The sequence below is a fragment of the Hibiscus syriacus genome, unplaced genomic scaffold (assembly GCF_006381635.1).
Source record: "Hibiscus syriacus cultivar Baekdansim isolate YM2019G1 unplaced genomic scaffold, ASM638163v2 tig00111025_pilon, whole genome shotgun sequence".
Taxonomy (NCBI): domain Eukaryota; kingdom Viridiplantae; phylum Streptophyta; class Magnoliopsida; order Malvales; family Malvaceae; genus Hibiscus; species Hibiscus syriacus.
The window spans coordinates 210052-222682 of NW_024062959.1; the positions used below are offsets into that span (position 1 = coordinate 210052).

At 33.5% G+C, this 12631-nt stretch overlaps 1 protein-coding gene and 1 pseudogene across 1 annotated transcript; both read right to left on the reverse strand.

Moving 5' to 3' along the window:
• Positions 1–4225: 4225 nt before the first annotated feature.
• Positions 4226–7229, reverse strand: LOC120150733 (annotated as a pseudogene).
• Positions 7230–11876: 4647 nt separating this feature from the next.
• Positions 11877–12128, reverse strand: LOC120150744 (protein RADIALIS-like 1). Its single transcript, XM_039163375.1, has one exon. The coding sequence runs from the start codon at positions 12114–12116 to the stop codon at positions 11877–11879; it is 240 nt and encodes a 79-aa protein (XP_039019306.1). The 5' UTR covers positions 12117–12128.
• Positions 12129–12631: the final 503 nt, after the last annotated feature.

Sequence of the window (12631 nt, forward strand, 5' to 3'; positions counted from 1 at the left end):
TTCTGGGATCGACACCTTTTATATATGGATCGACACTTTATGGTTGCACCCTGTTTGCCATTCATTCTGGACCAATAGTATCGACACAAAATTAAAAAGTGTCGATACATATATTACACCTATTATCTCATAAAATCGGTATACTTATACCGGTTAGATTGAAAAATTACTTATTATACGCGTCTAATGATTTATTTTTTATGTTACGGTATATATTATTATTAAATTAAAAACAATAAACATATATATTACATATGTATTATTATCTTTGGTTAATATTGTTAAATTTAAGAGAAAATAACCTCAGTGACCAAAAATGTCTTATAATATACGATTTTAACCAATTTTTTTTGGATTTGCCAAAATGACCAACAAAATCGCAATGCGATCGCTAATTCGTAACGTGATCTCAGGTATCGCAAATCAGTTTCCAGATTTGAAACGCGAACTTCGACTATCGCATTGCGATTTACATATTCACATTGCGATAGTCCAAGTTCGCATTGCGATTTTCCAAATTCGTTGCGATAGTCTCCAAGTTCGTTGCGATAGTCTCCAAGTTCGTTGTGATAGTCTCCAAGTTCGTTGCGATAGTCCAAAATCGCAACGAATGATGGTATTGCATTTGTTTCTTAAGAATTTTCTCTAAAAAGATAGTATTCGCGCGGATGTGTCGAAGACACGTATTACCACGACCACGACCACGACCACGACCCGAGACGGACGGCGGCGGCGGCGCGCGAGAGTCCCCCTTGTTCTCTATCACTCAACAAGGAAGTGGGAAAGCCAAGCCTTAAATACCATTCCCAATAGTATTTCTAATACTATGTGGGATTGAGCATTACCAACACTTGTTCCCAATACTAATGAATTAAATCTTTAATCAAATATATATCTCATAATTCATAACATTAGCATCATATATATCTATATTTGATAACTGAAATAGTAGTAAGCATATACTAAAGAAGTTAATATTCCAATAAGAATAAAAGATTACATAAATTTTATGATCACATCACGATTTCCAAAATAAGTCAAAATAATAATTCTAAATGACACCATTAAAAAAACTTAATCTTTGACTATCTTTCAAGAATTTCTTAATTATAGATTCATCAAAATAAACTAGAACAAGATACAAAAAACTAAAACCAACTACATGATTAACCAAATACTGAATTCAAATTTAATAAAATAAACAGTACATAACTGTAATATAATTTCTTAACCGTGCAATCAATAATCAATACAAATATATATTGTATACTTTACGAAACCATAATCAATGAAACTAAATTTAATCAATAATAGAATTATATACTGTTACACTCATGAAACACCATAATAAAAATTTGTATATTTATTTATCACCAAAGCACCAATAAATTATAACAACTATTATACTCATGAAACACCATAATTAACGCATAAGATAAATTCAAGTGTTGGGAACAAGTGTTGGTAATGCTCAATCTCACATAGTATTGGAAACACTATTGGGAATGGTATTTAAGGCTTGGCTTTCCCACTTCCTTGTTGAGTGATAGAGTACAAGGGGGACTCTCGCGCGCCGCCGCCGTCCGTCTCGTCTCGGGTCGGGTCGGGTCGTGGTCATGGTCGTGGTAATACGTGTCTTCGATACGTCCGCGCGAATACTATCTTTTTAGAGAAAATTCTTAAGAAACAAATGCAATACCACCAGTCGTTGCGATTTTGGACTATCGCAACGAATTTGGAGACTATCGCAACGAACTTGGAGACTGTCGCAACGAACTTGGAGACTGTCGTAACGAACTTGGAGACTATCGCAACGAATTTGGAGACTATCGCAACGAACTTGGAGACTATCGCAACGAATTTGGAGACTATCGCAACGAACTTGGAGACTATCGCAACGAATTTGGAAAATCGCAATGCGAACTTGGACTATCGCAATGCGCGATTTACATATTCGCATTGCGATAGTCGAAGTTCGCGTTGCGAATCTGGAAACTGATTTGCGATACCTGAGATCGCGTTGCGAATTAGCGATCGCATTGCGATTTTGTTGGTCATTTTGGCAAATCAAAAAAAGTTGGTTAAAATCGTATATTATAAGGCATTTTTGGTCACTGAGGTTATTTTCTCTAAATTTAAATTCTAAATAATATTTTATAAAATATCAAAACAATCAAATAATTTTTTGTGTAAATGAAATTATTAAATTAATATTGTAGGTGAAAACATGAAACACTATTAAAAAAGGATTGAAACATAAATTACATAACTTTAAAAAAAGTATGGACACTTTCAACATATTAGGTAAATTTTACCTTTTTTAAAAGAGAAGAAGTTATAGCGCCAATAAAGTGTTGATACTTTATAAAAATGTATCGATCCATAACAATATAACAGGTAAAAATATGACAAAACCGGTTCGATATGACAAAACAGGTAAAGCGCTACCGGTTATGTTGAAAGTGTCGATAATTTATTATACGTATCGACACTTTTGGAATTTAAAATAGAAGAAGTTATAGCGCCAATAAAGTGTCGATACTTTATAAAAATGTATTGATCCATAACAATATAACATGTAAAAATATGACAAAAGGTGAACACATATAGTGTCGATACATTTATAAAAAGTATCGATCTAAAAAATATCGAAACCGATAATTATAATGTAATAGGTAAATTTGCAATGTTACCACTATAAATATATCGGTTTACTTATAAAATAGGTCAATATAAGCGCTACCTATTACATTATATAAGCGCTACCTAATATGTTATTGTACTTTATAATATTTCTTGTTAAAAACCTATTTTATTATATAAGCGTTATCTATTACATTATATAAGCGTTACCTAATTTGTTATTGTACTTGATAATATTTCCGGTTAAATAATATAACATAACCGGTCTAAATTTTAACGATCACTTGTTTAACCGGTCACACCGTATATTAACCATTTTTTAGGCGTCACCTTACAGTATAAGTTCACTACCTATTAAGTATAAAATTTCTCTTCTCATTTTCTAAGTAGAAATTATTAAATAAAATAAAAGATGTTTATTTATTGTAATTATAATTAAAAAATGTATGTTATTATATATTCTTTTTGGACCTTTCAAAGTTATATATTATTGTTATTTTTCTTTTCTAAGCTTTCAAAGTTTAATAAGTTTTTTTTTTGAATTTTTGTATTTTCTAACAGTTATAATATTTTGATGTTTTATAAATTTTTTAAATTTTCATATTTTTTAGACAGTTATAATATCTTAATGTAATTATCGATAAACTTACATGATTTACAATCCATTGTCTAACAGTTAATCGACTAACTTACAAATAATTATAATTATCTTGACAAAAATACTAAAAATCAGTATAATCGTTAAAAAAATGCTGAAAAAAGCTTTTCTCTCTCCTAAACTTTCTTTCTAACATTCATCGTCGTCTTTAAGTCTCTCCACTATCACAACTTTCCGTCCAAAAAGAAAATAATCACCAAAAGCCGTACAATCCAAAATTTTCGTCAATAATTATAAATTATTAACATACTATTTAAACATAATATTATTAGCATATTAAATACATAACTTTCCAAATGTACCATTTCCCATTAGAAAATCAAAGAGCGTACCAGCTTTGTTCACTTGTTTCACAGGACACAACTCACTTGGAAGGTGTGAGCAGAGTGCTTTGAAAATTATTTATTAGCACGAGAAACCAAATTGACCAAACTACCCTTTGATTGGACATGATATGTTCAATATGGATAGGGCAAATCGGTCTCTCAAAATCTCTAGGCCATGGGATTCCTTCCCCACCAAACAAGCCCTTGTATTAATAGCCGAAAGCAGCTGTGTTAGACATGAAAAAACATGTTAAATAATCACTGGATTTTCATGTCCCAAAAATTTGTCTTAGTGCAGTACCCATATCTGACTTTGGCATGAAGAAAAACATCTTCTGAGCTAGTAGCCGGCCCAAAACTCGAATCGAAAACGAACCGTCTTTAGTTTCGTATCGTACAATCACATCGTATATAAATGATTGATTTATGATCATTAATTAAGAAAAATATGAGACATTAAATACATTTAACTCCATAGTTTTTACAAAGCAAAACAATATATATTTTCATCTGTGGGGCTGAATAAATATGTCCAACGCCACCACCAACATCAATGGCGCCTGCAATCATAATCCATGGATATGAAACCGTGAAGAACAAGCATTTCTCAACATATATAAGTAGAGTTCGCATCATATTCTTTTAACATCTGAAGCAGGAAAAGTTTTGGCGATTTGCAGATTTCTTCATCTCTTTCCTGTCAATGAATTTCTGAAGCTCCCTTTGTTTACCAAGAGCATCCTGAAGCGCCTGCATATGGAAAGATAGCAAACAAAAGAGTTATGTATGTATGCATGCATGCATGTTTGTGTGTATGTATGCACCTTCCTAGTTTCAGATAGTTGTTTTTCCAGGACGCAGATTCTGTTTAAAGCAGCATTCAACAACTCTTCTTTGTCGGGCGGCATGATGGCTGGTTTCGTGCTGAGAAGGACCACTTTCTCTTCAAGTGCAGCCATGCGTTTCGGCATGGCGAAGAATTCAGCGTTAGTGATCGGCGGTGGGGCAGGGCCGGTGATTGGCTTGGCATAGTAAACTTGACCACCACCATACACGGGGGCTTCACTTTGTTTCTTCAGCATGCCATGGGACATGTGGAACATGGTAACGAATCCCATTGCGAACGCCATGATTCCTCCGAAAATGCCGCTTCCCATTCCTTCACTAGATTTTCCAACATTCTTCACCTGGTAACTATCTGCAGTTTTGGAGGGAAAAAGTGGCAAAATGAATAATGGATGTGATATCATGTTCTTAAAACTCCATGAAACAGAACCTAAAGCCTTAAGAGGTGGCATCAAGCAGGTCCGGACTTCGAATCTCAACATTTGCAACCCTTTCGTCGTCCCTAAATTACGGTCTCCAATCCACTCATTGAATGTTAACGAAAAACGGAAATAATGGATATGGAATTAACCTTTGGGGACAGCGAACTTTTTGTCTTCAACCGATTTAGGCCAAGAAGAATCCACACCCTTGTCAACTATAGGAATAAGTTGGCCATAGGCATAGGATTCCTGGCACATTTTCTTGATTGAAATCTGCAATATATGAACACATGTAGTTATGTTAGGCATTCAGGTTAGAAGTCTAGACGTCGAACTTACTTCCAAATTCTCTGCAGGCCATTCAGCGCTGTCCATAGCTATTTTCTTGTCGGAGGAATGAAGCTTCATGGTCCAAAACATCGGAACAAAATGTTAGGCATTCGATTTGTAGGAACTAGATATTAAAAACTGTGTTGCTGAACCTTGACTACAAGTGATTGATTACCTCTCGGCATGCTTTCTCATTGATGCCTGACAGAGTTCTCCATGTGCTCTTGGCCTCGCCGTTTTCGACTCTCTGCTCATCGATATAAAAGTTATTCATTTCATTATTCCAACAAATCAATCAATCAATCGATCTTGGATGCATACCTTTAATATTTCTGGATCCTTCCACGGACCCTTATCGGAAACCATGCAACCTCCTTTGTCTGCACAATTGCAGGTACCACCAAAAAGCTCAGGCAGTTCACTGTTAAAGATCACAAAAAGAAATGCTTAAGCATAGAAGGTTTGGTAAGAAGAAAAGAGAAATGGATTCAAATGTGTCGAGTAATAGTATGTGTATGACATGGGAATGTTTAGATATACATCAGACACAAGGGCGATACGTGCATGGTTTATTGGAACAACATTTCAATCGGTTGAGATGAGACTTATCTAGCATCAATAACTTCCAGCAATTTACTCTGGTATTTGTTACCCAAAACCTGATGAGTATAACATAAAAGTTATTTAGCGATATCATTGTATCGAAAGCAAATCTGGTTTCGAGTGAACTAGTGATTTATGCTTACATCGATTTTCGTCGTGGTCTTTGGGTCAAGGAACGATTTAATTGTGCTCCATAACAGCTTAAATCCTGAACCAGCATTGATGATATACATTCAGTTAAGAGTCTGTAGTATACATAAAACATACAGTTCATAAGGGAGCCGGAGCAAGCTAGCATGAATCTGAGGGCACATTAAAAAGAGTGCTTATGGATTAACGACTTACCTTGGGATAATTGTTGCCGTCAATCTTCTGAAGGCGTTGAAGGAGCTCCCTCGCGGCCTTGTTGAAGCTTTTAAGCCTCTGAAAGCTCGCATATGATGTAACTATTAGAAGTGCAATGAAGCAAGCTGAACTCAGAGAAATGAACAACAGAAATTCTCATATACCACTCCTTCGACATCCAATATAGTAGTGTTTCTGAGTAATATGCCTTTTTGCTGCAATAGATGCAGCAGAGAGCTTAACATTCAATATCTTTTCAAAGTCCTTTCCATGATATCCTTGAGGATAGTACTTGATCACATCGTCGTATTTCTTGAAATCAAAATCCTAAACAAAAAAATCCGAAACACGAGAAATAAAATGCAAATTACAAAGATGAAACATATAGTCAATATTAACCAATATGTATATAAATATATATACCTCCACGATTGAGTCTGTCCCAAAATCCTTCCTCCATTGGAGCATATCAGCCCACATTTCCTTTGCTTTATCTTGATCAAATTTCCTAGCCTTCAGAAATCTGTACACACCAGATAATGTGTTAAGCAAAGGATTCTAATGTATGTCCAAAAATAGATCGAAAGATAACAACCTTAGAATCATATGATGATCATCATGTTTAGCAGGTAGCAGATCATCGGCGACGAGTGCTTGACGAAACGCGGCCACCGATTGTAGCTCTTTAGCATCGAGGTCATCTTCGATACAATCGGAAGACATAACTCTGCTACGTCTCCTGATTTTCTGGAGAGAATGTCTGAATTTGGTGGAGTAACTTATTGCCTCCTTCTTAATACCCCCAAGCCTTGCCTTCTTCTCATCCTCAGAGCTCTCTACGTCAGATTTCTCAACACCTGCATAACTCAGTTTGTCATTTCAGCAAGTAATTGGTGTGCCATGATTGATTCTCTTCGCTACGTTTGTATAAAAGACTCACACGTTCGACCATGTCGATCGGCAGTTAAAGACGAAACGTCCGCCATGAATCACAGCAACAGCCTTGCAGTCTCGTTCAACACCTGGTTAAAAAAAAGGGTTAGCCCCGGATTTTCGTTACTGTAAAGATGAACATCAAACACGTATTAAACCTACAAAAAATATCAAAAACAAAATATATTATCTTTACCAGCATGTGCAAGAAGAAGAGAGTTGAAGGGATGATAACAGAGGAAGGGTGGGGAGCAAAATAAATCTCTTTGAATAGATATTTGTCTATAGAAAAAAATTGTCATTGATTTGACGTTTTTCAGAGTTAAATTGGCAGATTTAGTTCGTTTCTGAAAATTTTTAAACTAGAGTTTCTTTTTAACGTTTACTAACCTTGACAAAGTTCTAAAAAAGAAAACCCAACAAATTTCTTTTTGAGTTTCTGTTAAAAATGTGTGAGAGAGAGAGAGAGAAAGTTTGGAGATTTGCATTGGACTCCATTGAAAAACATTTTTCATTTGTTTTTGTATCTTCTAACTAACTTGTCAACTGAATCCAACCTTCTTTCCCGACATATTTTGCTGGCTACTTAATTCTCCCTCTATTTAAGGATAAATTATAAATTTAATCACTCCACTTTCTTAACACTCATATTTTACTCATTAAAGTTTAATTTTTTAATTTACTCACCAGACTTTCAATGTCTCCTATTTTGATCAATCGGTCATTCCATACTTAAAGTCGTTTTGACTAAACAATTGTTCTAAAAACTATATAAACTGTCCCCAAAAGTTTTCCATTTTTGTGAAAAAACCCTAGTTTTGAATTCTCGATAGTGAAGCATCTTCTTCCAAGTTTTAACAGTGAGAGTTGGAGAATGAGAAAACGAGTTGTATATCTTGATTTCGCGTTAACCGACTGGTTGATGTTATAAATTAGATTGGTTTGAGAATTTATGAGTTTTAAAGTTGTTTAGGTAAAATCTAAACTGATAAAATGATAGGAGACAATGAGTCGAGTTTATCGATATCTTTAGTGTTAGAAAAGACATCGAAGAATGATAATTATTTCATGTATGAAGTTGTAAAACTTTCTTTTTTAGAGAAAGAAAATAAAATAAAAAAATGACATGGATGACACATGAATTTTACATCAATACATATGGTTACCATGTCACCCTTTCCTTTATGATTTAACACTTGAGTGATCAAAATATGAGTAAATCAAAAGTTTTATGAGTAAACTAAAAAATTAAAATTTTATTACTCAAAATAAGAACAAATAAAAAATTTAAACACTAGTAACCGAAATAGGAGTAGAAAGACAGTTAAATGATAAAATTTATAATTTATCAACTCTTAATAATATTTAGTGTTTAAATCATAGATCAATTAATTCTGATAAAATATTACGAAAGTAGTATTTTAGAAAACGACTCTCCCAACTTATAATTTTAAACACGTTTCACTAATTTAAAAACATTTGTTTTTGCTATAAATATGAATTATCCTCAAAAGTAAGAGAATTTAAAATTATATATACTTTTCAAATTTTCAATAAAAACAATATCGATAAAAAATATAAGTTAAATTAAATATTTACAAATTGATTTTCTCTTATTTATTTTTTAGGGTATACAGTGAAAGCAAACAACCAAACCCTAGGGTTATAAAAGGCTCTCATCCTTCGTCCCCAATTCGTCTTTCACTACCCTATTTCCCTAGCACTTTCAGCATATACAATGGTATGTTTATCTCCTTAGATTTCTCATCTCTTTTGTGCCGAAAAACACAGAATCAAATACATTTTAGATTGATTGCTAACTTCGTTTTGGATTGGTTTTGCAGGCCCCAAAGAAAGACGAAGCCCCTCCTTCCTCCATTCCAGCAATTAATTTCTGGAGCTGGCATGCTGAAGAATAAGTCATCTTTTAAATCATACGTTTCATTCACTTTTTTTGTGTGCTTTTTGGAGTTAGATAAAAAATAGGTTGTTATTTATTTGTATTTCATTTACCTTATCTTTTAAATCATACGTTTCATTCACGTTTGATCATTGTTTTGCTTTTGTGTTGGATTGTTTTGTTGGATGCCTAAGATCTAAGATATGTTATGTCAAACATAAATATTTTCATGCAAAGTACATGTTTTTTATTATGTTCTCTTGCTATTTGCTAAGAGTGAGATGCTAGCTCTAAGTTACGTTGTTCTCACTCTTTTAATTTTCTTTTTGGAGTATTTGTATCTAACACGTGTCGGGACATGCATATACGAATATGGTCTTTTAAATACTCTCGAAATAAATGGAAATTTAGAAGAAAATAAAATCAAAATATTCGTATCCGACACTCTCATTCGAGTCCGGGTAGCTTAGAATCAAGATGCATGTGTGAACTCTATGAAAATTGTATTGTGCTTATTAAATTTGGTTTTGCATAAACCTCACAGATCAATGGATCGCTTTCAAGGAAGGCTATGAAGGAATTGATGGTGAAGGAGTTGAAGAGGTTGGTATCTGTTTATTCTAACAAGCTGAAATACAGGGACCAACACCTAGAGTCTTGAAATAATTAATGCATGCAACAATGAGCATAGTTATGTCTTTTTCTTTAAATTTAATTGTTTTCTTAATTATTGTTTAAAGTTTAAATCGATGTTTAAACACGTGTCCTTTCAATAAATTTTTCGGATGACCAATAAAGAAGCTCACGAGTAGAATCATCAAACGATTTCAGTATGTAGTTGAAGGGTGTGTTGTTCTATTTAAAGGTTATGATTTTGAGCAGTTGTGTCTGTAGGGTATATGTGTATTATCAATGACTAAAGAAATATTCTAAACAAATATTACATCATAGTAACTTTAGACTATTTTTTAAAAAAGAGTTAGTATTAAACACAGTCATATTGAAAATCAAATTACATATCTTTAAAGAGAAAAAAATCTGGAACGTGACCGTTTTATTGTCTGGTGAGGATTTGAAGAGAGCTGGGTGCCTCCATGATTTTGAGGCTTCATTCTTGATAGAGATGGTAGAGAACTGTTGGTTCACAAACAATTATTCAAGCGCAATTTACATATACATCCATCAAAACCATTAATATTTTCCCAGATAAAATATAGAGAGACTAAATTATTTAACTTAAAAGATTAAATTAACGATACTCGAGTCGAATAATAAAAAAATTAACGTTCTTTAAAGATTAAAAAAACTAATCTCATGTAAATAGAGTTGTAAACGGGTTAAGTCGAGTTTGAGTATCGTTGAACTTGACCCTATTCAAAAAGCTTAAAGTTGAGGTTGGTTCGGAAGCTCGTGAGCTTAAAATTATCAAGCTTGATTCGAACTCAAAATCAAAATTTAAAGCTTAACTCGAGCTTGAAAAAACTTGACCTCAAAATATTATTAACTTAACTCGGTCCTAAACCTTAAACACACAGAAACTTGCATTTTTAAAATAACATATAAATGTTAATATATTAATAATTTAATTTAAAAAATTAAAGTTTTAATATATTATATTTTTCAAGTCCTCGTCAGATTTTTCGAGTACCAAGTAGTTCATTGAATCGTTAAAAATTTAAATCGAGCTCAAATCAAAACTATTTGAATTAAGTATTAATCAAACTTTAATCAAATGAAACTCGAATATTACAATATATCTCGTCCCATTCACAACCAGTGGTAGATCCAGATGTATTTTAGGTTGGGCAGATGTCCACCCTAAAATCATAATTTTCTTCGATTAGTTGTTTATTTTATTGATAGTGCTCACCCTTAAATTTTATTAGTATTCACCCATTAAAATATTTTTAGATCCGGTAAGACCAATCAAAAGACACAGAATTCATCATCTTAAAGTCTTATCCAATTAGAAAAGCAGCTGCTTCTGTTGACCGATCTACAGATATATAAGGAACAAGAGCTAAAATAATAATAATAATTCAATCCATAATTGAATGAGAGAGACATGCAGAAGTAGGGTTTGAGGTACTCAATCAGAAGTCTTTTGAAACACCGTTGACAGAAGCCATCCGAACTCTAATTCTAATGATCTGAAAACGAATCAAACCACACTGTTCTTTGCTTTCTTACTCTTCTTGTCATTTAATTACTTCATATTCCAACATGAGAAGACAGGTTAAATTTGCATGCTGTTCCATTGGGTGATCAAATCTTCCAATATGAATATATTTTATCAACTTCTGTTGTTTTCTGGTTAAGATTATAACTTCTTCACTTGCAATCTTTTTTTTGGAGTTAATTAACTTGATTTGCTTGTCTGAAAACAACAGCTCCTGAAGATGTGGTTTTAATGGCTCAACTCTACCCCACTGCTTATCAGTTAATTCAGATTTTTAAAACCCCATTAGTTTATCGTTAAATGTCAATTCAGATTTGACATAGAACATATTAAAAATACATTGATCAAGTTTTAAACATGTGTGCATATGTTGCATTCATATATCGGTGGATTGATTTGATTGAAACGATATTATACTTTAATAGCTTAATTAGATTATTTTGAAGTTTAGAGAAATCTGGGTTATAATAATATTAAAAATGCTGGCAAATTGAAAGAGAAAGCAAGTATAGAATAGGCTAAGCTCGTTATGACATTAAAAATAGATAGTCTTCATTACAATGGATGAAGAATTACAATTCATGAAGATAATAGAAGAATTAGCTAAGTTCAAACTGCAAGACAAAGCAAAGGGAAAGAAATTCCCTAAGACCATAACGCAAACGGTACCTTTCTTCTCTATCACCGGGCATCACGTCGGCCTGTAATTCGGGATCGGGACGCGACCGGACTCGATACGGGTAAGATCCTCAATAAGGATTTCGTAGTGTCTCTCAACTTCTTCGACAGTCTTCCCACCAACAGCCTTAGCAACATTTTGCCATCGATCCGGTGTGTCTTTATCATACTGTGCCAACGCCTTCTCAAACAGCTTGTTCTGCTTTGGTGTCCATGAGCCCGAACCATTGGAACGTAAAGAACTCGAATCCATCGCTGATATCACCGGAAAGAAAAAATCAAAGCGTAGATGGTTTGTAGTTGAGTAGTGGGTGGTGCTTGAGATTGCCATGAAATGGTCCATTTATATAAGCAGTGGGGTAGCGTTGAGCCATTAAAACCACATCGGCAGGAGCTGCTGTTTTAAGACAAGCAAATCATGTTAATTAACTCCAAAAAGGACATAGAACTAAGTTTTTTTCTTTTAAGTGAAGAAGTTATAATCTTAACCAGAAAACAACAGCAATTGATAAAATAGATTCGGATTGGAAGATTTGATCACCCAATGGAACAGCATGCAAATTTAACATGTCTTGTCATGTTGGAATATAACAAGAAGAGTAAGTGAGCAAAGAACAGTGTGGCACTGTGGCTTGATTCGTTTTCAGATAATTGGAACTAGAGCTCTGATGGTTTCTGTCAACAGTGTTTCAAAAGGCTTCTCAAACCCTACTTCTGCATGCTTCTCTCATCCAATTATATGGATTGAATTATTATTATTATTATTAT